Here is a 26,353-nt window from a genome sequence, read left to right on the forward strand (position 1 = left end):
TTAAAGATGTTATAAAGCTTCACAAACTTAAAATATACTGGAAACTGTAGTGCTGTGAAATGTTATAAAAACCATTTCATCAAAGAAAATTGGATTTTAAAGTTAAGCGTTTTGATGGCTGATGACTTCTTTAAGTATGCTTTTGTGTGCTGTAGGTGGGGAAAAAGATGCTATCTAGTTTGTATCAAAAGAAAAACAACAGGAGAGCAGAAAAAAATAAAGAGAGAAAATACCTTTTGAAAACAAAGAGTGATACTGTGAACCAATAAGACCAAACAGAACACATATGCCTTAAATCAATAGACAAGCAGAGCTGTCTCCCTATTTCTCCTTTATTGGATCTATCTATGTGGCACAGTACAGTGTGTGTGTGTGTGTGTGTGTGTGTGTGTGTGTGTGTGTGTGTGTGTGTGTGTGTGTGTGTGTGTGTCTCATCCAACTGCAATCCAATGGCCAGTAAAGCTTTAGCTTTATAGAGCATTTTCAAAGCAGACCAGCACAGATCCCTTCAGTCTGTCCTCACTATTAGATGCAGCTGATGAAACAGTGAATTTCATTAGATAATACAGCTGTTTGGAGAGAGCATTCCTGTAATACAGGTAGTTTACAAGGAAACTTATCAACAGCTTGTTCATAATACCAAGAAGCAACCTCCAGTGTCTTTCTGCTCCCTTATTAGATGATTTAGAAATGAAAACTTTAACATAAAGACACATTCTCACTTTACAAATTAAAATTAGAAGTCTTTTTTTAAGGTATCTTTTTATATTTCCATGCAAAACCTCCAAGGCTGGAAAATGAAGATAATGTCGAAATACTGAAAACTGCAGTTCCTCAAATAGCCACTTTAAATTTCCATAGATTCCCACGTTAAAATGTTTCAATAGTTATTTTTCCATGTTAAAATAACTGTTGAAATAAACATTTTTACACCCTGATACATTTTTCCCTATTCATAAGAACTAAACTCTTTCATTTGGATACTGGTGAGGTTTAAAGTTAGAGTCCTGGCAAGTATGTAGCTGTCTGCTAGACTTCATCTCCATAACTAAACTGGATCCCTTGGAAGTATGTGACAATATGACGTCTGTGCTCCAGTCTCAGAGTGAAACTCTGGGATACTAATTATCTGTTATTTCCCACTAATTGGCAGGTGTACCCATATGCACCCATATGCTTTACAGATGCAGCATTTGCTGCACTCCACTCCAATTAGCACTCCATCCTTTAAATACTTCTGACTCCAAAAAACACACAGAACAAAATAGCTACAGTCTAAACAGTAGGTTCCATTGTGCTGGATCGGTCCATTTTTAAGGTACAATGTGTAAAATATATACACAGGGCTAATTACAGTGCATGACAATGAGGCTTGCTTCTAGTGGTCAAAGGAAGGTTTTGAAATCCATCCATCCACTTTTATTTTAGACATTAATACAAGTAGGATGGGAAGATTATTATGTTTAGAAACTTGTTGTCAAAGGTCACTCAACAGTCACATCTTGAGCAGCCTGAGTCAGTGGCGCCCAGGCATAGGCCTGTAAATGTACCCCACTCCCCCACCGCTCCAGTAACATCAAGACTTCATGGTCATTTTAATCCTTTTCTGACATCAGATGTGTATCATGAAAGGATCTTATTTTGTTCTCTCCTGTTTTCTGTCATGCATAACCTGCTACACTGGTGGATGCTTCTATCAAACATGGCTGAAGTTTCATATAATTATTTTAGGATATGTGCAAGTTGATGCCAAATGTCTGAGCTCAGTGTTCAGACAATTTTTATTCTACTCTAGCCTCTGTATAAGATCAGTGAGAGAGGATATCCCTAATGTGGTTATATCACTGACTGTAAGCTATTCACCTGCCATTTAAACTTTGTTTGCAAGGGGCAGCCAAAGTTGACTAAAAGAGAGTGGGAAAGGAGCAAAGAACAGCTTGTTTCATACAGTGGATGAACTTAGGGTCAAACATAGATAAGGATTATTTTTGAACTGTCAGTCATGCGAAGCAACTCTAATTAAGCCCATACCTGCAACAGGATAAAGAGAGCCACAGTAGGCACTTTTTAATCGCCACTTGGCAGTAGAATAAATGCCGTATAAAGCCCGAGATGCAGGCAATTTTTCCCCGCATGTCACTTCCCACATAGTTGTGTCCCCATTATATGTAACGACCTCCTATGCCATTAAATCACCATCTTCAGTGTGTTTATCGGTTAATGCCACCACCTTCATTTAAGACGTGCCGTGTTTAAAAGTCTCGCTTCACGGCTTCTTCCTAATGAAAAAAAACATCCATCATTTTCATCTCTTTGCATTTCTTTCATATTTTTCATGAGTTAGGATCTCCGTGCGATAAATCTGTCTTTCCTTGTGGTTATTTAGGTCTCCCTGTGGTCTACGGTCATTTAGGATATAGCGGGTGGGCCATTTTCATCTGTGTCTTTATTGCCTGAAAATCCCAATTTATGCTATTTGTGTTTGCTCTTTTTTTGTAAACTGTTCTCTTTGTTGGTGGTCACTTTAGCTGTCTTTTCTTTGTATCGTTTTTACTATCTCTTTGTGGTCATTTATTATTTTCATCTATTTGCTTTTTTGCACCCTTTTGTAGTGAGCTCGTGTCTCTCTACAATCATTATTTCTTTCTTTATGGTCATGTCAGTCTCTCTGTACTCATTTGAGTCCCTTTCTTGTCTTTTAGTGACCTTTGTAGCAAGCTGATAAACATTCAAACAAGAAATGTAAACAGTCCAAACAGATGCAATCTGCTGCAGGGACCTCCTGACACCGTAAGCCTCTGCTTAGCAAGCCCTTATTAGTTGTATACTTGTAAAGTGGTCATGTAAGGGTTAAACATGCTGTAGACTGATAGCTCAGAACTATCATCAATGATACGCTTTCACTTCATTGGGCAATTTGATGGCACAGCTGTTCTACCTTTTTAATCGAGCACTCCCATCATTTCCCATTGCTTGTATATAAGAAGCACTCTGTATTAGTGAATGATATCAAGCAGACGCTAAGAAGAAAAGCTCATCCCTGCAGTTTTGTCTTGCCCAGTGCTCTTGCAACATTCGTATTGATTGAGGAATCGATACTGTCCTCTAGAGAGAAAATACCAGACTGATATCCTGCCATTTCTTCATCCATACTCAACAGAGCAGGCTGCAGGTGACCGTGACAAGGTATGCTTGTTCCTTCAGGACGATATGAGGGGTGAATATTGCCACAGAGCAAGGAGGGAGAGGGGATCTGACCATTTAAGCTGCTCTCCAGGCAGAGAGAGGGGGATATCTGTTCCAAGTTTGTTTGTTTTTTTATGATACCTAAAGCAGTTTTTCTAAGTCAAGCATGGAACACCTCCTTTATAGAAGACTTTTAATCTAACATTTGATTAAGTTGCCTCTTTGTCACGTACACAAACTCCCCAGGAAGGCTTATCAGAATAATGTTCTGTAGCTGGAAGCATTTTGCAGAGCAATTCCTGCCTAACCTGACCTAGACATCAGTGACTATACTAGTGTGCTTTTATGAACAGCAAACACATTGTTTTCATATAAAATGTTTCACTTTTATCATCATGCATATGTGATGTGGGGCTTCCATATTGCTATAAAAGTCAAGAGGGAATAAACCAGTTGAACAGGCAGTGGGTGGACTGACTTTTCCCCCCAGTATCTGCTCTTTGCTGTGTAATTTCCCTTCCAAGTGTCATTCTTCACTTGGCTCCACTTATTAGAGGTTTCATTACATGCAATACTAAAAGGGATTTTAATGACAAAATATGCATGTGCCATTGCCTGTACCTTTAAAAACTTTTTGCTGAACATAGATGCAGCATAAGATCAAAAGATTAAAATAAAAAAAAAATCAGTTGCAGTCTACTACTACATCGTTAATGCATTAAAAGATAATGTGCTATGAAATACAGTGGTACAGATTATGTTTCTACACCTAAACTTCTCAGAAGGGATGTTTTCATATCTATATATAATACTGAATGAGTTGTGGGGCTGGAATTTCTTTACCCTCTCTGAATCTCCACCTTTTCTCCTGTAACGGTTTCCCAATGAAACCAGACTAAGAACAATTCAGAACATGTATGAAGATGAAGAGATCAAATGATCAAGTCAGCCCGCTGAGACAGGTGTACCAGGGACCTACTCTGGTGCCAGTTCTGGGCAAGTGACACAAAAAAAAAAAAAAAAAACATGTGGTCCGTATGAACCATATTTGAAATTATTGCATACTGTCTTTTTGCACACATGCACGCAGACACGTATGTCCCCACTCGGATGTATTATTAAACTTAACTGTTGCTGCAATCCTTTCTAGAGTACACACTAGCACTGTATTCTGTGGTTGTACCATCTTCTCCTGCCTGTGGCTGAGCAGGTGACAGTGGTTTGTACTAATTAGTGCTTCTACAAAACAATGCCTATTCTTTTCTTCTCTTCCTTTTTTTTCGGGTCAGGCTTGTGTCTTTATAAATATTTTAGCAGAACCCGTTCAGACTCTCTGGAGACGTTAATCAGAACTTAACGTCTTAAGTCAGCTTTAAGTTTTCTCAAGAAGTATGGTCGCTTCTTACTTTTTCACTTACTACTCAAACGCACTCAAAATTCAGCTTTGCAACCAAATCAAATTTGTCTCAGAAAACATCACAGGCAAGGCATCACTGAATCACTTGGTTGATGCCAGCTGTATGAGACTCGTGCCAGCAGCTCTAAAGCAGTGACCAGTCTGATTTCTGGGCTTTAAAACTTAATGTCCTCCTTTTAGAAATATGTTTACACTCATGTAGCCAACCAAACCAAACAAAGCTGTGCAGTACATTACACTCATGCATAACCATGACTTACTATTGTAGATTACATTTAATATTCCTGTCTACCAACTTCTACCAATTTTTTACATAAAATATGAATGCATAATATCAGGGTGCTCAGTCTTTGTTTTGCTGTGGCATTAATTTACCCTCATACACTCTGACAATAGAGCCAAGTATCATCCACAGTGCTTGGGTTTAAACGCAGGTGAACATTTTACACTTAATCCCCGAAGAGTGAGATTAGTTAACTAATATTACAAAGAAAAGAAGATGTAGTAACCATTAGCAGAGTTTAGACCCTGCATGTTTTGGCCTTTGATCACCACAACAGTGATATGAGAAACAGTACAACAGGTACGATTTGAACTGTAAATTCACGCAAGCTGTCGACCAACTTACTTGAATCTTCCCTGACAGTGCTGGCACTGATCCCCGACCCAGCCGTGGTCACACACGCAGGTCCCGTTAATACACTTCCCTGAAAAACAGCTTTTATCACAAGACTTGGACACCGAGGAGGCTTCCGCGTGGACCACGAGATGAAGCATCATCAGTATTCCCAGGTATATTTTCAACACTTCCCGGGACCTGCTCTGTGAAGACCTGGTCCAGGTGAGCAGACGTGTCCCGCTAACAAGGACCATGATGGACGCGGGTAGACTTGTTTTTTCGGAGGCTGCAAGCTGAGAGAAAGCGAGCCGTCACGTTAGGCTGTGAGGTGATGTGTTGTCATGAGCTGAGGTGTCACTTGGCTCAAGCAGCTTACCTGTGACGCCTGTGGGAAAGGCGCAGGAAAACAGCAGTTACGCTGTCAGAACATGCCGAGCTGCACGAGAGAAGCTGCGGGACGGGACAAAGAGGTGAAACTTTGATGGAAACTGCTCCGACGTTAAAAAGCCCGTGAACGCATTTCCTCTCGTATTCATCCACTTTCACATCGAAAGCCCCCTTACGCGCGTCCAAGCAACTCTTCCAGATAACTTCCAGTGTGCAGTTTCCAATGAATACAAGCGATCGTGACCGGATGATGCTCTCTCAGCGGGGAAAAGCTGTAATCCAGGAGATAAAATCAAACCACGGAGCTCAGACGACCGTGCGCTTCTCTCCTGCTGGATGTGTTCCCAGACAAAGACGCGCCCTCCCCTCTGCCCGGGTTTGTCCTCCTCCGAGGATGCGACAGCCGCAGCTCCCCCCGGATCGTCGCTTCTTCTGCTTCTTTCTCCTGCCTGCTGCTCTCGCTCTTCAGTCCACACAGCTAGTTTCTGACAGGGGGAAACTCCAGCACAAAGCCCCGAGCATGAGCAGTACGGCCACGCGGTTAAAGGGGCAGTTCCCTTTAAACGGCATGCAGCAGAGACAAAGCCGGTGACATTCGTCTGCAACACCGACTATCTCAGCGCGTTTCTACACCTGAAGCGCATGTTCGAGACGAACAATGAAAGAAGGAAGAATGAAGAAAGACATTTTGCGCACAGTAGAAATATTTTCCTTTTACAATAATTATCCCGATGGCATGCATACCTACACTACTTTCCTTACCTAAATCTATACAGAGATAGCGAGAGAGAGGGTGGAGAGAGAGAGTTATTGTATTTCCAAGTCAAAAATAATGCACCATGTGCTGTACTGTAAGTAATCGGGTATAGGGGTTCCTTTACATTTATTTTAATTATTTTTCTTTCTTCCATTTAGAAACTTAATTCTTGTAGCTTTTTTTCAGTGTCACTGATCACTGAAATCTTTGGCTATCTGCAACTACAGCAAACTTCGCCAGTAAAACAAAAACTGCACATGTTTTGGAGGAAAACAGGGAAAACCCACCATCTTTCTGCATTTTCCTGACCGCCAGCTGTCTCCTGATATTCCCCCAGCAAATCTAGAAGAAGTGTTGTGAATGTGGACCTTTTTGGCCCTGGACATCATGCAGAATGACCTTGATATCCAGTAATTAGGCCACCAAGGATATTCATGCACACTGTATATGTGTGCTGCTTATGTCAAAACAAAATGCATGCCTTGTAAAGGACACGTTATTACCCACAGCATTACCCAGTGAGGCTGAAAGTCTGTTATCCATATGATTGTCTTTCTATTATTTCTTGTGTCTTTGATGAAAAAAATAGCTAATTTTCTGGTTACTCAAAGAAGCTCTTAATTCTTTTCAGCAAAATCCAACACTGGCTGTTTAGTTTTTCAAGGCTGAGTAAATTCAACCATAATGTCAAAATCCAATTTTGTTACTCATTTTCGACAGAAGTTTTTCACGCACGCACACACTCGCGCCTTCACAGAAACGTATCATGAGAAAGGGTAACCGCGGGGAATGATCGCTAATAAAACTGCAGCAAAATGGTAATTTTTTCTAGAACAATTGCCCCGAGACAAATTAGAGACAGCATAACAACCCCCACCGAATTCATTCTAGCAATCACTGGTACACTTTATTACTCAAATAGTTATTATCTATGTATCGTACATTTCAAAACCAGCTGGAAACAGTAAAAGATGTGTAATCCTACAGTCTGTCCTTTTATTTCAGAGATCAATCAGTGTTGATTTAAAGTGCAAAATATCTACAGCTGAGAAAAGATGCTTTCAAATAAGAAACTAACCTCTTTCTTTCCACCTAAGCTCTCGGTGCATTGGTTGGACACATTTGGATGCATCTGAGTCGATTCAAAGACAGATATGACAGCAACATTAAAACCGGACTGACACAACGGAGGCCTAATTCCCCAAACTGTCTGCCTGATTTATAACTCCATCTCACTCTGAAGGCTTTAAAGACACAAAGATGTTCTTTAGAGCCACGCGGTGCTTTTGAAAAACAAAGCCAAGATTTGCATCTGCGTTCCCCGAGGGCTCAGAAAAACCATGCAGCAAGCCAAAAGACGATAATCCTCAAACCGAAACATCTAAAGCAAGATATTACTCTGCCACAGTGTGATGAAGAAAATAACACTGTTTCAACTTGAGATATTGGTTACAGCAGTTACATATGTGTGTAGACACCTGGTGTTTAACAAGGTGAGTCTCAACACTGCAGTGAGTTATTTGTATCCAAATGTCTTCCCCAGCTACAAAAAGGCACGGACAAAATTTGCCAAAAATGCATTTATTGGCTAAATTATACTAATACATAAAAGCTAAGGGTATTCTGTGTTCAGGTGTGTAATACAAAAAAGGACTCCAAATTATTACTAACTGTGCAGCTTTGTGAGTATCTTTGATCTTGCAGTTTTGGGGTTTACAGCTTATTTGCTGCAAGGTTCGATCTCACTGCCCTCACCAAAAAGCTGTTTTCAGCAGGAATATGTAACTATTTAATAATACAAGCTCTGATAAATCCACTGCACACTGTCCTTCCTGCAAAACAAACAGTCAGGCAAAGTTAGCAGTCAGCAGATGATGGAACAGGAACATCTACAGAGCTCATAAACGGTCATAAATGACTCTTAATAATTAGTGGAGAATATAGATTTTACCAGCAGGTTAATAAACGTCAAAAACCCTGCCTGATTAAAATTTGGCTGTAATTCAGTTCAAAGTCTGTTCAGGCATGTACAGACAGCTTCTCTCAGCTGTTTTTAGCAGAGAAGTCCCTTTGTGACCACTTATACTGTGTGCTCAGCGATTTCACCATAAACTTCTAACTTGTGCAGAGAGCAAGTGTATCAAACTGACCTGAATTTCATGTGAAAGGATCACGGCTGGTGATGAGATTCAGGTCATGCTGCAACAGCTGAGGAGTGGGTCACACCAGCACATTCTTCTTTCACCAGCTGTACCCCAGATCTTCCTCCCTTCAGCTTCACCCACTTCCCAAAAATAAAAATAAAAACAAGTTGAAGAGTTGGTCTTCTGGCACAATGGGGGAGATCCAACACAGACGCACAGAGACATAACATCACTTACAATGAGAGCTCTAAAGATAAGACTGGCCAGATTTAAGTAGATATTTTTATGGACCTGGACGTTTTGATCATACCTCGTGCAAAGCATGGCCACCCTATGTCATCAATGTTTTGCTCACCTGCTTTTTTCAGTTAAGACAGCTAGCCAAGGTAAAGCCATACCTCCCAGCTAACGTCTTTGAGTGTGTTATTCACCTTTTCCTTACTTGCAGATTAGACTACTGCAATTCATTGTATTATGGTCTAGATCAGGCCATCATCCATCGTCTTCAAAATTCAGCTGCTCGCCTGCTAACTGGTACCAAACGGAGAGAGCATATAACCCCAGTTTTAGCTTCTTTACACTGGCTTCCTTTCTCCTACAGGATCCAATTTAAACTTTTACTTTTTGTTTTTAATAAGTCACTTAATGCCCGAGCCCCTTCTTACCTGTCTGAGCTCCTCTCTGCCTATGCTCCAGGTAAAACCATGAGGTCTAGCTCAAAACTAATGCTGTCCATCCCACGGACTTATCTCAAATCCCGTGGTGATAGATCCTTCTCTGTGGCAGGTCCCAGACTTTGGAATAGTCTCCCCTTAAATATTAGATCTGCACAAACACTTGAGCAATTTAAATCATTACTAAAGACACATTTCTATGCCCTGGCTTTTAACACACTATGACCCAAGCATTTTGGTCTTATTTGAATTAGTTTTAGTTAGTGTTTTAATTCTTTTATTGTCCTATTATTGTTTTTTATTGTTGTTATTGTATTACATTGTTGCTTTTTAATGCCATTTTTACATTGTTAAGCACTTTGTGCAGCATCAGCTGTTTGAAATGTGCAATATAAATAAATTTGACCTTGACCAATGTGATTGTGGGCTACTGTTGTTGGCTTTAGCACTAGTCTGTGTGACTTTTTTGTAGCCATAGGTTATTGTATATGACCATACAGTCTAATGTCAACATCTACATCAACAAGTATACAGCAAGCTAGCTAACATAGCAGCTCAGCTGACCAGAGCAACAGGGGTGTCTACAACCTCCATAGTAACTGCAGGTGTAGTTTGATACACAGAAAATAGTTTCTTTACAAAACTACTCAGAACAAGAGTTAATCTTTCCCCCAAGTAGCCAAAATAAAAAAGAAAGCAGCTTTAAATTAAATAAGTCTCCCACCTGAAAGATCACCAGATTTGCTGCTCCGATTTCTTTTAGCATTCCTGAAGCAACAAAAAGATTAGAAATGTGACCACGGAGGAAGGTGACACGAACACACCCGACTTTCAACCATGAACTGGAGTTCAAGCTTCATCTGTGACCACAGTTAAGTTTTGCTTTCACTCAGTGTTGCTTTGATTTTCACTTGCTGCTTTTTTAAGTTTGTGTATATCAAAGAAAATATCATAGTTTGGTTAAAAAAGATCCTTTTTATGACATTAAGTTCTTGTAACACTGTTGTGACAAATTAATTTTATCAGAGGGTGATCATGATGCTTCTTGTGATGCATTACTTATGGTCCAGTATCAGTGTCCACCTGTGTAACATTAAACCACACGGGGACTGTGTAGTACAAACATTTTGCTGACTGACACCATGATGATGCTTGAACAAGACAAGGAGCAACTGTCAAAGATCAAAAAGCACACACAGACTTCAGCTATTACAAATAAGTCATTCACATAATATTACTTCTGTCTTCTTGAAAGGGTCTAAAACACACTATATGGACCTACTACCTACAGGTGCACACGCCCTAGTTTCATAGGTGAGTACTGTTACCACTACACTCACACATACTGGTGGTGGCAGGTGTCTATAAGAAAGTATAGGCCAGGAGTAAAGGCTACAACAAAAACACACATTTTACATCCTTGACTACTCACTTATAAATAAATCTTTGTTTGGTCAAACGCTTAAATTAGCACCAATGTAACACAACCTTACATGATGACATTTACAAATATCATTAATACAAATATAACTGATGAAATATTATTTTGAAATATAAATAGAGCAACCTCTAAGACAGTGAGCTCAGAAGAAATTGCTGAGTCTGAGAACCTTACTTGGTGCAAAAATGTCTTAAACCTAAATGATAATTACCGTAAGTTGACACATAAGACAGCTGGTGACGTTATTGCACCAGAACAGCTTGCAAACATCAATTTAGATGCTTTTCTGGAGCTTTTTTTTTTATTTCCTATGATCCCCATAAGCCATTCAGGAGCAACATTCACATGAGTGATACTTACCTCAAGACTTGAAACTGTTTAGTTGAGGTTAGGAACAGATCCGCACACCAAGCATCCAAACTTTGGTGTTCACTGATTTAGGAAATTTTAAAATGAAGAAGAAGAAAAAAAGAAGATGACTCTCTGAAAAAGATAAATGAAAGCCTGCAGTGTTCAGCAAAAACACCGAGTATATCTTACAGTGTAAAAGATCCATCAGCTGCATATGATTGGGACTGATTTTATGTGGGTTTGTTACTTCACACTAGGCACATTAATCAACAACATTAAATGATTTTAACAGCCTACTTTAAAAAAAAACCAAAAAAAGAACATTCAAATTCATTTCTAGTGCCTTCGGGTATGTAAAGAGTACATTTGGCTTAGAAAGAACTCTTATTTGGACTTGGTTTTATCTGAGCGGAGCAGGTATTCCGGCAGCCAGCCATTTCTTGCGGAAACAGCTGTTTTATTGCAGGCTGGTTTTTCCCTTTCTACACCCCTCCTGGGACACGCAGCACTACCTCCTGCTCTTCACAGAGCACCTTGCTGATGCTGATGCTTCTGCTGCTGACATACACTTATTTCTCTGCCCCAATTTCGCAACTCTATTGCCAGCAACAAGACCATCTGCTTTGCTTCTAAATTAGGGAGAGTATTTATCAAATGTCTTCCGATGAGAATACTGATCTGGGTTCTGCTTCGCCTCATAAGATGAGATAAATGACAAGGTCAAGAATATGGGGGTGTGCACCTTTTCCATATCCATATTCATTAACTTTCTGGCAGGACATGAAGTAGAAAATTAATTGTCACAGTGCGGTGTCAGGACTGTCAGTGTTGTAACTTTAACTAGATGCTTTCATCCCTGGTGATGTTTCTGAGTGAATAAATACAAATGAAAGTTACATGTCATCATTCTTTTAAAACACTTCTAGGCTGAAAGGCCTAATAAACGCAAACTGTCACTTCTGTGTTCAAATTTCATGGTTTTAAGCTACAAGGGAAAGCAAACTGTGGTGTTAAACCTCACTGTTAGCCTGTGGGAAATTGGTTTGGCTCGTTGTTATTCCTGCTGCTTGAGTTGAATCCTATTATAGATCGTTTTTAACCTCCCCCCAAGGGCCAAAGTAGGATTATTGATTGTCTTACACAAAAAACCCACTTTGAGGGGAAAAATGAAAAAAATAAATAAACCAATATTGATTTTGACAGTTTGTTTATAATTAAACAGTGCAATAACTAAGTGGTGCGGAGGGACAGGGATGAGTAAGGATTATGCGGACATGCAGGATACAGAGAAGGTGCATTTGGTATTTGGTTTGCTGCCCATCAGCTTCCTCTCCGTGCTCATATTAATGTTTTTCACTACCAGCTGTGAGGTGTTTAATAACACAGATGTGCCTCAAAAATGGCTACAGATTGAGAGCTATTGCAGCCATTTCACCGACATAAAAAAGAAAGAAGACACACTAAAACACACACACACTGACGTACAGCGGGAGAGTGGATAATAAAAAAGAAAGGGGAATTATATTGTCCTTGGGAAGAGATAATAAAAACGTTAGAAATGAGATTGATGTTTGGTGCCCCCTGGTGTTTAGTAGCTGCTAAGTCAGGTTACATAGAAATTTACCAACAAGATAGGGGAAAAGCAATTGTTTAATTTGGAATCAATTATTCTAAGCTCGAGGACAAGGTGAAGTCGTCAGTGCGTGATTTGAAGCTAGGATGGTGTCCCTGTGTTCAATTTCAGCCCTTCTAGCCATCACAACAGTGTAACCCTCCCTGACATTAACAAATACAGCTGGTGCACTGACCTGACACATTTCAAACATGGACTAAACATTTATTTTCTTGTGAAGTCTTCAATCATATGTTGGTTTCCTAACTTGGCACTCGGTCCTTGTGAGCTTAGAGAACCCCCAGTATAAAGATTTCAATGCTGATATATATTTTTCAACTTTCGGCAGATGTAAGCCAGACTCAGACTCAAGATTGATAGAGGAACACAAACAATATCCAGTTGAAAAGAATAAAAAAAAATAATGATACAGAAGACACAGAAGGGCTTAACTGGAGGCTGAGTGGGGTTTTCCATCCTGCTTAGGGCCCCCAGAAGATGTGAGGAAGTCATGATTGACTCTTTGTTTAATTTCTTTGCCCTTCTTGAAAAATAAACGCATGACAAAAGACTGTGAAATCATGGATTTAGGACATCTGTGACTGAGTGTGTCAATCATTTGGAAAAGGAGAAGAGAAGACTTGCCCTGTAAATAAACACTTACCGCTCTGAAAAACAGGGTCATAAACTGTAAGAAAATGAGATTAGTTTCAACTAGTAATTGTTTAATTTCATTTCAAAATCAAATTTCTCAGTTTCTCAGAAAGATTGCTGTTTTACCAGTAAAAGTAGGTAAGTAGTGGAGAAACTGACTTGTACGACTACAGGAAGGGAAGAACAACTCAGAAAGAGATGTAAACATCTTTATTCAATTTTTTTAGATGTCAGCGTTTTCGTGTTTCTGAAAGTAGGAGTGGCGGGCAGAGTCTTCGGCTATCAGGCTCCAATAAGACTTATAAGACTATCTTAAAACTTTCCTTTTAGATAAACGTATACAATATTGGCATGTTTTATTATTTTTAATGAATTTATTATTTATCATTCAGCTCCCAGCCTCCAGGAACCACAGCTGGATAAGCAGTTAGGGAAAGGATGGATGAACTGTTATTGGAGATGTGAAGTTTTATGTTTGGAATATATGTCAAATTCAATAAAAACAAATTAGTAACAGTTCCTACAATTATTCAGATCAGTTTTCCATCTTTCTACAGTCTACAGTTTCTCCTCTCTCCTGTTGGGAACTTCCTCTCTGATCCATAAAAAGAATTTTCCTTTCATTCCTGCAGCCACTTAAAGTGGAAAAATGTTCAGGACAGTTATTTTCCTGTAGCCATGGGGATGTTACTGTCCTAGTGTGACCATAGTTACAGTTGTGATGAAGAGCCTATCCACTGTTGCCAAGCCATGCTCGTTTGATTTAGATCCGGCCGAGTGAGAGGGGAAAGAGGGCAGGACGTGGCCGGAGTCCAGGGGATTTCCTGTGCGTGTGATTGATTCCTATCTGCAGAGCTCAGAGACACATTGGCTGATGTGCTAATGAGAAAACAAGTTGGAGAAGTTTTCGACAGAAATACATTGTTCCTTTTAAACAATGATGGAAAACCACAGAAAAGAAGAATATTAGATTCACTGCTGCAACCACCGACCACAGTCGTTCCTCTCTGCAGCAGCTGAAAGAGTCATAAAAGGAAGCTTCATACCCTTTTCTACAATTGGAAGACAAAATTGTGTTTTCACATCTATAACAATATAGACTGAACTTCCACCAAATGCTCGCTAGACACAGCAAATAACATCTTTCTGCAGCTGTTGAACTGCTGACATTCCCACATATTTGCTTTCAGTTGTATGTCTTTATACACTCAAAGCATCCAAAGTATCTGGATGATGATTGATTTCACTCAAAGAAATATTTAAAGCTTATAGTTGTTTTATATCTTCAAAGGTTTGTCAGGTCCTCATCACTTTGCTAATAATTCAAGTCTCTGTTGATCCTTATGTATCACCCCTCTCTCTACATGTAGTAATATTTGACCTTATAATTCTTATTAATGGTTCCTTAGTTTCTGGACTTTTTTGTTTCCTTTGTTAAAAATTAAACAAACCACAAGGCCAGATTCCAATATAATATCCACGTGTTTGGCCTTGTTGTGGCTCCATCCCTTTTTTTTTCTTTTTTTTTTTGACTTTATGCAGTAAAGCTGCCTTAACATTAGCACTGAATGGAATCAAATGTTACATTAGCTAATGATAAGCCAACATTAAGCTAACACAGCTACTGGTAACATGAGTAACAATGCACTTCTTTTAGATCAGAGGTGTCAAACTCATTTTAAACTGACACACACACATAGCCTTATTTTATCTTAAACTATTTGCTAATATTCTACATTTACTGTAACAAAGTGTAACATTTAATAAAATAAAAAAAATTTTACTATTTAATTTGTAAAAATGTGTATACACACACACACACACACACACACACACACACACACACGTAGGAAAATATTTAGTATACACATCCAGAAATGCATACACTATTATATATTGTACATATATTTATTAGTTTCAGGTTGGCCATTCTTGTATTTTGCTCGTTTGTGTTGTTGTGTTTGCACATCTCTGTTGCTTGTGGGGCTCGCACACAAGAATTTCACTCGCATGTGCTGTGCCAGTGTGCCTGCACATGTGATGTGACAATAAAAGTGATTTGATTTGATTTGATTTGATTTGACAAACCAGAGGATTAAAAACCTAAGATGGCTTAAAAATGTTTCCCTGCCTGTATGCAAGTATGGTTCCACCTCTGTGTGTTTCTTGAAATCATTAGGTCAGTATATTATGAGTATATGAAAAAGTCTTATTTCTCAGTCACCTTGTAATTTTCTAGGACATTGAAAAAAATCATGATAGTAATACGCTAGTTCTTGTATTTCTGACACAGAAATGGCCATGGTAAGAGGCTGTAAGAGAATTAAACTGGGACAGACAGTGTAGAGTAATTTACTTTCTCTGTCCTCTCTCAGAAGCAGTGCAGTTTATCATTTTTGCAGCTGGTGGGAGGTGCCTGAAACTTGAAATTACAAACAATCGACAACAGGGGTCAGTGATGTTCAAGGTTTAAGCATAACAGATCACTTTCACCCTGCTCATCTGAGTGTTTCTCAATATCCACCTTTTTTCAGTCAATCTGCACCCCCACTGTATATTAATGTTCACTTTTGCATAACATGGCCTAAATGAGGCAAGTAAACTAGCCTCTAACACACTTGTGTTCTGCAGATTGTAAAGATATTTTGGAGTCTTCTCAAACTTCCTCATATTTGAGATAAAGAGATGAAGATACATCACAAAAAAAGGTTCTCTGTTTTTGTAACTGTTGTTGCACAAGTATTCAACAAAAGTGAACTTAAAGAAAGAGACCAGCTGTTTGAAAACAGGTCAACAAAACAGGTTAAATTGGGGTTTTTTTTGTCTAACACATTAAACAAAGCCAGTGAAAGCCTACATATTTGTCCTACATATTTGCTAATAGATAACAGAACATGTTCACTCTCTATTAAAAACTGATACCAGTCTGATATTTTGTCAGTGTTTTCAGCTGCTCCAGTGCTAAAAACACTAAATGCTATCTGCACATAAATGCATCCTTCCCTTGTGTAAAATGTGAATCACTCTTGGTGTTGTACTGAGCCTGTCAGGTATGTGTGCTCCTGCACTAAGACAGATCCCCGTGCATGCGGTCACCTTGTAGTTTCTGCTGTTAAATGAAGCAGACGCCTGACTCTTCTTCTACAATTATTCCAAATAAAACTAAGCTTGCACATAAATCACATTTGTCATCTGTGCCTCGGGAGAAACAGACTGCAGGTTCTGTGTCAAATATATAAAGCATTTGTCTGTATATATGAGAAGGTAGAAAATCTCATTCCTCTGTGTCACATGCTGTGTCTGGCTCCTTGCAAACACACCGCTTCATTTTTACCCTGGAAGGAATTCAAACAACGATGGTACAGTTTTAAAGACTATGGAAACTATGAAGACTCATGACACGATTTTGCAAAACTAATTAGAGTCCTGCTAGAGCCCTGGCAAACATTCATATCTTGCAATGCAGTCTTGCAGGTGCAAAGTAGGCAATTACTCACAATCTGTGCATTGCATCCTTGGTAAACCAAAACTGAAAACTGAAATGTTGCTTAATGCTGTGAAAGCCACTTGAGGCTGCAGATGTTTTAGGTTATATTTTTCTTCAGTGCTGCACACATCATGCTGCTGATAAGTAACATGGCTTTCAGTCACCTCTTTTAAATTCCACACATGCCTCACATATCCCTACATTCATCCCCCTAAGGTCCCATCTTTTTATGGCCTTGGCAAGTGGCCTTTATTGAGTGAATGAATGTTCATAATTCTGCACCTGGACATGCAGCAAAATGAGTGGAGACATGCTGCTAGGCGTCCACATTTCAGTATTAAACACTCTTGTTGTTTTTCTGCACACACACCTGTTTTTTTCTGCATTAATAAAACAGCTTTACACACACGCCTATTACTGTGTAAACCTGCACTGGCTTCTTTATACAGCCCTAGCCTTGCTCAAGGGCACCTTGGTGAATTGTTCAGGCTTTTATTTCTCTGCCTTCATATTCATCCAACCTTCCCCCCCAGCCCCGCTGCTCCTAAACACCGCCCCAGTCTTGGTTGCGTCGCACTCCCCCGTCTGTCACATCAGGCTCCGCTAAATCTGACGTGTTTTTCGCATTTCCTGCACCAGAGAGAGAGAGAGAGCGCGCGAGAGAGAGACGGAGACACACAGCGGTGTCGGGAGGCTGTGTCCACTGGAAGTTGAGCTCAAACAGCTGCACTGGACTGACACCAGGCCGTGCACCAAGCAGCAGGAGCCCGTTTTGACACATCCACCCACCGCCCCCCTTCTCTCCGCCCCTGCTGCGGTCGTTACCGGCCGCTGTCTGGTTCGCAGCTCGAACATCTCCAGTGCGCCGCGGCGGCTGGCAGCAGGTATTTGGAGCCTCCCACCCTCCGCACGGTGCAATGCAACGCAGGCCAGTGCTTCCAGGGAGCCCCGCTGCAGCTAACAGAGCTTTTTAATACCTCGAAGGTAAACACCATGACAGAGCGAATCACATCTGGGGCCTCTGCTCGTATGTGCGCCGTAGCTATTCATGTTTCTTCCGTGCACTTCTGAAGGCTTCCCGGGCTAACGGTCGCTTTTCCGCCACTGAAGTTCAGTTTCTGGGGGGAAATTTTGTAGCATAATCGACAAGTGCAGACGTTTCGAGACACGACAGCAGCTTGGTGTGCTTGGTGACTGCACTCTCTCCTTCATATCGGAGTGGAAGGAACACGCTCTGCCCGGAGGACCACCGGTTGAACGGAGCTGTTATTCAAAGCGCTAAAGCACGGTTGATTTGGGGGTGTTTGAGGTGAAAGGTGTCCTGTGGTTTTACTGGAAGCGCGTTTCATCGCCATGGTGGTCTTCAACGGGCAGCTGAAGATCAGGATCCGCGAGGCTCTGGACCTCAAACCCACAGCTTGGTCCCTGCGTCACGCCGTCGGTCCCAAGACTCAGACCTTCCTCCTGGACACGTACATCGCCCTCAACGTGGACGACTCTCGCGTGGGCCAGACCTCCACCAAGCAGAAGACCAACAGCCCCACGTGGAATTACGAGTTCATCACGGAGGTCCACGACGGCCGCAAGATAGAGCTATCAGTTTTCCACGACGCGCCCATTGGCTACGACGACTTCGTGGCCAACTGCATCATCCAATTCGAGGACATCCTGCAGAACAGCAGCAAGCACTTTGAGGACTGGGTAAGACACCTGAAGCACACACAGTGGGAGTGATAGTCGAACAAGGTGCTCAGACCTTCTCTGTCGTAGGCAAACGGACCTCAGTGGAAAGTTTTCCAATGAATCAGTTAATCACTCTTTTTCCAATCACAATTCTCCCGGGAGTCTGGCAGGAAGCAGACTATAAGTAGTCATATAGTTGCAGGGATTTACACCTAAAAATACAAGCTGTGTGTTCCATCATATTACATAATCTACAGACTCTATATAATAAGACAGGACCAACACTTAATAATACAGAAGGCTTAGCTAATGTTGTTTTTAATTTAATTTTATTTATATAGCGCCAAATCACAACAGCAGTCACCTCCAGGCGCTGTATATATAATCTAAAGACCCAACAACAGGGGTGTCAAACAAAGCAGTTCTGGATTACTTTGGAAAATGTGAAGGAGAGGATACATTTTAACAAGTTTTACAGCTTTTCCTACTGTTAAAGACTTCCCCTCGGGCCATTTACAATACACCAAATTGAATCCCAAAGAGTCACACTCACAGATTCCTTTCATTTACTACAGCAGCATTTTTTTTTATCATGTAGAAAAACTGAGACATACTGTTAGAATTGCACTTTTTGTCTAATATTAAGATACCTAATTGATTACATTTTTAGTTAAACTTCTTTACACTAACAGAAATTTGATTTTTATCAGTCCTTTGTCTGGAACATGATATCAACGTGAGCTGTATGTGCCCGCGATGAAAAATGTTTTTTATGTGGCTGCTCCACAATAAATGAGAGAAAACCCCAACACCCCCCTTTGAGACAGGACAAATAAATAGATAAATAAATAAGTAAAATAAAAGATGCAGTGTGGAAGAGAGGCAGAGATGAATAACTAGTGAGTGCATTTTTCAAAAGCAAAGTGCAGTTAACCAAAATGACCCACCATAAACGTGCATCGTTTTAGGGTTTGACATCCTGATGCCTGAGAAGCTTTGACCGCTCAGTATTTAGTGTGTTATCTTGATAAATGATTAATTGCTTTTAACTTGATAAATGATTCATATTCAGAACAAGTGGGAGTCAACTAATAGATTAAGTGAAGATCATTTGCTCATCATCTCGATTTCAAGTTCAAGCCCTGCCCTTTTAGACATGTTCACAATTGAAAGTAAACATCTACTTGCAGCGAATGATAGCTGTAAAGTGTGGATGCCAAGAAAAAAAAGTAACTTTTCCAACTGGCTTTTTCAGATGGAAAAGTTATGGGAAAGATCCCCACCCCAGTGTGTTAAATACTGCCACATGGAGCTGGCATCACAAGATGCATCACGGTGTCCTATTGTATGGTGCTTGGCGCACGTGCTGCAGCATTAGTGGATGAAGAGAGAGAACTGATGTCTTAAAAAGCTACAAAGGCTGCGTTTGGAAAATGGAGAGGTGGCAGTAGATTAAGACCATAGACTGTATATAAAAGATGGTCAAAGATTGATTTCAGACTCTCTCTTTTGAACTCTCAGCGTTAGTGTTTCCTAAACCCACATGCTGCTTTTTTGGATCCGGAAATGATGAGCTGGTGGAGCGCTAAATTATTAGCCCAGGTCTGCGAGCTGCATCTATAAACTGTACAAGTGCAACGTACAGACAGGGTAATTAATGCTAAGTAACCTAAAAATAAAGTACAAAAGTTTGACTCACAAAAACCTAAACACAGTTTTTTATTTTGGGTAGTATTATTTTTAAGATAATTTCACTCCAAAGGCATCAGTACCAGTAAGTCAGTTTCAGTGACTTCAGTTAGTGGAGGTTAGGCTCAGCAGACGGCTGCTGGCCACAGAGCCTTGTGTGGGCACACCTGTCAATCAAAGCAGCCATGTTCCTAGGTCTAGGCTGCACCAGTATCCAGGTGGATGAATTATACAAAATTCTCATCACCCAAAGAAACCCATAACTATTTATCATAACAGAATGTAAAATATTTAGTTCTGCTTTAATTTAGGACATTTTAACATGTGAGGACTTCTGTAGCTAGCTTCAAGTGGCCATTAAAAGAAACTTTCTTTTTTAGCCTCGGAGGTTTTTGCTGCAGAGACTGTGGTTTGCATTTTAGCGTGTTGAAGAAAGACATGGTGAAAGAAGAAGAGCAGTGCTTGGGTTAAAATTTTAAACTCACCTTCTCACCACTGATGATGTACATTAAATGACTTATAATGTGATTCCAGATGGTCCTTTGCAAGCCTCCGTATAGGACGAGTTGGGAATATGAAACCCTTTTCACTATTTCCTAATGCAGCGATGGGACACCTTGTGCGTATCTTTGAGATCTTGAAATGACTGTTGCTGTGAACTAGGTAAACAAAGTTGGATTGAGCAGATCTCAACCTGCAAGTCAACTGAACAGAGCAGATGACATGGGGCATAAGAGTTTAGCATGACACTAGCTCATTCAAACATTCAAAAGTACAAACAAATATTTCTATTTATAACAGCATTTATATTGTAGAAGCTCATGTTCTTACCATGAGCTGGTACATCAGTTTCCTTGACTCTTAGTTTATTTGTTCCTCTAAAATGAACAAGTGGGAAAGTGACATAGTGTGTTATTAAATTGTTATGCTGTGTTAGCGAACAGTTGCTTATTTACACATCCAGCAGACATGGAACAATATGCTGATTCATATGAAGTCATGTTTTCTGTGCAGAGAACCAAACCAAGGGAAATGTCTGGCTCTGCTTCTGTTACATGCTCCTCTAGCTAACTTGACTGTCTTCAGCAGCTAGCCACATAACACTAAGAGCAGCTGAAAGGTGGTTAAAGACAAAATGCTGGGATGCAGGGACTTGTGAGCAGAAGCGACTCCAAACATGGTCACTGTTGGTGTTTCATCCAACTCTCACATACAGATATACAGTATATTGATACATCTACTGGAAAGACCACAGATCGCATCTTTATAAACTGTGCAAAGATGATCACACTTTTGTTGTACACTACAGGATCTCTGCAACCCAAACTCTGCTGTCCTGCAGCTAAGTTTAGCAGATGCACAACAGGGTTCGCTACACACACAATATAGATCCTGTTGCCTTTGTTGTGCTCTTGTTAGATGAACCAGTGACCCACAACAGAGCTACAAAGAGTGGATGCAGTTAGGCCAAATGCATGACACTCATGCACACATTCACAGAAGCATTGGGGAGCCGTCCATTGTTGTCTGAAGCCGCTGAAGCAAATAGTTGGTTGATTGTATTATTGATGAGGCCATCAGGTCCATTAGACACAGTGAGAGAGAGCTGGGAGAAGGACAGGAAGAGAGAAAGCAGTGGATGGAAACCTTTACAGAATGTTGCACTGTAGGACAGAGAAGGTTGTTCTGTGGGGGAGTGTGAAGTCTTATGTGTTAAGATTAAGTTCTTGACAGAAGGACTCGGAATACGAGACTCTCAGTGAATCTTCTGATGGGTTTAAATATTTCTGAGCTGTATCACATGTGCTGCTGGTGGACTTCCTGTGCATTTACACTATTTCATATCATTACATTTATTTCTGCTCGCTTGTTTGTTGTTCAGTCTCTCTGCACTCCTCTGTTTCTGTCTTCACTTTCCTCTCATCCCACAGCCGGTCGTGGCAGATGGCTGCTCATCACACAGCCTTGTTCTGCTGAAGGTCTCTTTCTGTTAAAACTGAGTTCTACCTATTAACCATGGCCAAGTGCTTGTTCATAGGAATTATCGGATTGTTGGAGTTCTCTTGCCTAAAATATAAAGCAGCTGGAGATGACTGTTGTTGTAATCTGGTGCTATATTAAAAACATTTAATTGCCCTTAATGTTGTAGAATGTAGGGAATAATCAAACAGGGATGCTGTTATGACTTTTCTCCTCACTACTCACTAGTAACTCAAGTTAGATAAAATTCAGTTAAATTAAGTAGTAGTATTACACAATGTGCCTGTTGAAACTTTCTGCTAGTTATTATGAAACACAGAGTACTTTATCGAGTTCAGGTCTTTGTTAAACCTTCTTAAGTTGTTATATCAAGCAAAAAGTAAAGCATCATATTGACAAATCTCATTTAAGGTACACTATTGAAGCTACTCTAGCCTGCAAGTGGCAACCTCCAGAGCTCAAAAATGAAGCCAAAAAAGTGTGTTTCCTCTTGTAGCCACTCAAGGCTGACTCCTGAAGGCAAATCAGACCTTTCATGTGAAAATGCCCAACTTTTCAGCATCAAAACGCATGTTAACCAACAGTATGGCCACTGTTGATAACTTTAGCTGCTAAACTAGAACCGTTTGTGCTTTCGTTCCGTTGTAGCCTTATAATGAATTATCTTGCAAAAAACATGTGAGGCACAGCTAATCCAAGAAGTTTGTCCTTCAGTTTTTTGATGAGTGATATTTTATTAGTGTCTGTGCATTGTACAGTTTATGAATGGTACTTACTAAAAGTGTTTGCTAGCATTAGCTGGTAACCTAGCGCTATGCCTTCTCGTTCCAGTACGGTCACTTGTGATTTGTGCTAGTCTTGCTGCTTTTTTCCAGCCTCCAGCTCCATGTATGCAAGTAAAGGGCAAGAAAGATCGCAGAGGTATACCTCTAAATATAGATTACTACACATGAAAATAGTAATCTTCTTGAACTGCAGTGGTGCTTTTTAAGTCAAAAGGTGCTATACGGCTGTCAGCCTGATCCATTTTCATTCATCAGCATGACAGGAATTTTTCATCTTGATCCTCTGAGTCTTGCACCTTGTGTTTGCACTTGTTTTAAGGCACTCCCACGGGCGAACATGTCTCAACTTAAGCTACATCAAGAGTTATGTCAGCTTAGACAAAGAAGAACTAGATAACGGCGTGTGGGAACTAAGACTGTGTAATTTCCTCATGAGTAATGCTAACGTAAGCTATAAGTCTGTTGTGGAGTGTTTTTATCCTTTAAGCAGAGGAATTGCAAAGGCTCAGAAAGTTGATGTTTACTATAGTAGCTTCAAACCAATTCTTCACATCAAATAATTCCAGAATAACAAAACATGATTTTCTTGGACTGAATTTCTTTCTCACTCCCAACACTTAGCGCTGCCCTTATGGCTGAAATCAATACAGGTCTGAAGTAATCACCAATCAGTGAGTTGATTAGCTGAGGCCATGTGTTGTTTCTTATTGTGGTGAGAAAGAGGAAACTTGTAAAGAAAACTCTTGTGTAAACCAACATGTCCTGTATCATGTACCAACTAGCAACCCTGCATGTCTGTTGATCCAATCTTATTCCATTGGATTGTATCGTATCGCATTACATGGTACCACATCTTTTTGTGTCATGTTGTATTATATTATGAACTATGAGATTTGTTCAGTGTGACTGCATCTGGTGCGAAGTCAATGAATAAAATTTTTTCCACTTGTTCTTTTGTTACGTTACGCTAGGGCCGTAACATCTTTCCAAATATTTCTTCAATCATGCATACAGGGAAACAATAAATCTATTTAAATATCAAGAATATGGCATAACATGCATCCATAATAATATTAGACTGTGAAATCAGTAGTGGAACCTTAACTAAATTTCATCGTTAGGTTGATGGAGACTAACTTTGCTCCAGACTAAAACAGTCCCTCTTATACCAAAGAGTGATTTATTTGTTATTTCTGGGCTCAGGCTCGGTTACAGATTTGTGTAAGTTCCCACACAAAAAAGAACCTTATTATTTTATTCTTCGGCATATGACAGACTTGAAGAAGTATGAGATCTTTTTAGGAGAATGATACTCAGACTGCTTAGAAAGTCAGAAGAACATTACCACAAATCACAATGTGCACATTGTTTGCCTCACAGTGATGTTTTATTATACACAGTATTTTTCAGGAGAGCCGTGCCACCTGTCTGTGACACCCAAACATGTCTTCCAGGAACTCAGGCAGAGTACTTACTGTTAGTCAGCAGATTGTTTTTGTATCATACGTCATCAATCATGAAACACAACTTCTTACTTTTCCCCCGAGTGTCATACAAATGCAGTCTGTGCTTTGTTTCTGGAGCTACATGGTTCTCATCATTTTATGTTTAGATGACCAAAGTGTGTTAGAGTAAGTGCTGCAGTGTCATCTGCTAGTATTACCAACACCGGGGCCCCATGGGGGTGGGAGACTGATGGTATCTCTCCAAGTTTAATTACTCTTTATACTAATGAATACAAGACTAATTCATCTTACATTTTTTTGAAATTTGCTGCTGATTCAGGGAGTGTAGGTTTGAAAACAGGAGATGAAATAAAATGTTGTGTGGATTGCTTAAACACCAGACAAGAAAATAAATATGTGATTTCAGAGTGAGCAAAAGCCTAACAGTGGTAGCTGTATAGAGGATGGAAATTAATATAAAAATTTTGGGACAATGAAAAATAGGCCATAGGACTCAAACACATCTTTAATTTAAAAGAAATGATGAGAATAATGAATGAATATCAGTGTTAAATTAGGAAACTGAATCCGTCAGCATGATAAAGAGACTGTGAGTGTCTGTTTTGTGTGTAAGGTGACAAACGGCTCAACTTAAACATGGCTATCCACGCTTTATAAATTAAAAGAACTGAATAGACCGCCCCATTGATTGTTGCTGAGGGAAATCTTTTGGGTCAGGATCAGACTGATACACATATCAGATGGTGCCTTGCCACTTGTCAGTAGCCAGTAACCACAGGCACAGAGAAAACAAAACAAAACCCAGGCTGCTTTCTATCTAAACTCAGCAGTTATTGTGTTATCCAGTAATTCATCAAGATATTGAGTTAAAATTATTTCTTTGCCACATAAAAGTCACTCAGGCGCATTCAGAGTCAGTAGACTTACCACAGCTTTTCATTTAGATCAGTTGTCTCGAACTCCAGGCATCGAGGGCCAGTGTCCTGCAGGTTTTAGATGTGTCCTTGATCCAACACATCTGATTTAAATGGCTAAATTACCTCCTCAACATGTCTTGAAGTTCTTCAGAGGCCTGGTAATGAACTAATCATTTGATTTGGGTGTGTTGACCCATGGTGAGATCTAAAACGTGCAGGACACCGGCCCTCGAGGCCTGGCGTTCAAGACCCCTGATTTAGATGCAGTCAGTGGCCATAAGCATCATTTTGCAGTGTGTAGGGTTAATATCGTGGAGTGTTGCATGCTAAAACAAACCTTATTAAACTTTACCAACAAACACAAACACATGAGTGAAAAGAAATTGGAAAAAAGTGCAGAAAACAAAGCCCCCACCTGGGACTCAATCCAGGGTCCACTGTTCTTTAAAACATTAGACCAGTATTGCCGCAGTCGGTGCATCACAGCACCAACACCAAAGGTAATCCTGCGTGTATTTCTGTAATGCCAGCAGTATGTGACAGAATGGATGTATTTGAAACCCTGGGACGAGAACACATTGAACTGTCCCACAATGTCCCACCTGAATGCTTTACTGTCCTCCCCTGTCTATGTCTGTGGCTTCTGCTTTCACACACTTTTGTTGTCTCTTCATATCTGATAATGCTTTCTCCTTTAATCTTTTATGAATTTTATGAACTCCATTAAATAATCCACACAGTTCCCCACTTGCAGCACATACAATAGCCTTTTCATTCATGGCAAAGGAACGTCAGAGAGTTAAGGTTTTTGGACAGTTTTATCCTTTGGCAAGATCTTATCCCATGACGCAAAATAGTTCTGCAGTAAACGAAAGAGGTTTTGGAGACACTGGTGTGTTGTCTTTGTCTAATGGTGGTGATACAGTATCCACTGTGCCTGGAAATCAAAAAATCTGCAGATATTTCATTTGACAAAAGCATGTGAACTGAAACCTAATACCCGTGTTGTGACAAGTAACAATATTAATACAACAACAAAAAAAACCTGGGCATAAATCCAAATGTGTCACTGTATTCCCGCAAGCCTTTACAAGCTCTGTGAAT

General features: G+C 40.1%; 2 protein-coding genes across 4 annotated transcripts in view; one reads left to right on the forward strand and one right to left on the reverse strand.

Moving 5' to 3' along the window:
• atrnl1a (attractin-like 1a) overlaps positions 1-6,075 on the reverse strand; it is a 325,280-nt gene extending 319,205 nt beyond the window's left edge. For 2 of the 3 annotated variants that reach the window (XM_085296143.1, XM_085296141.1), the window contains exons 1-2: positions 5,599-6,075; positions 5,232-5,515 (exon numbers count right to left, since the gene is read on the reverse strand). In XM_085296143.1, coding sequence (XP_085152269.1) covers positions 5,232-5,476 — 245 coding nt within the window. In that variant the 5' untranslated portion in view covers positions 5,477-5,515; positions 5,599-6,075. Of the gene's footprint in view, positions 1-5,231 lie in introns of all 3 variants that reach the window. The other variant, XM_085296142.1, reaches the window with a different exon arrangement.
• Positions 6,076-17,373: 11,298 nt separating this feature from the next.
• The window catches only part of LOC146560731 (protein kinase C epsilon type-like), a 97,953-nt gene continuing 88,973 nt past the window's right edge, over positions 17,374-26,353 (forward strand). Inside the window, exon 1 of the mRNA XM_085296145.1 lies at positions 17,374-18,430. Coding sequence (XP_085152271.1) covers positions 18,083-18,430 — 348 coding nt within the window. The 5' untranslated portion in view covers positions 17,374-18,082. The remainder of the gene's footprint in view (positions 18,431-26,353) is intronic.

This window comes from Mchenga conophoros, linkage group LG13 (assembly GCF_057382185.1).
Source record: "Mchenga conophoros isolate Kocher_MC1m ecotype Shallow Benthic linkage group LG13, M_conophoros_male_GT1.1, whole genome shotgun sequence".
NCBI classification, from domain to species: Eukaryota; Metazoa; Chordata; class Actinopteri; order Cichliformes; family Cichlidae; genus Mchenga; species Mchenga conophoros.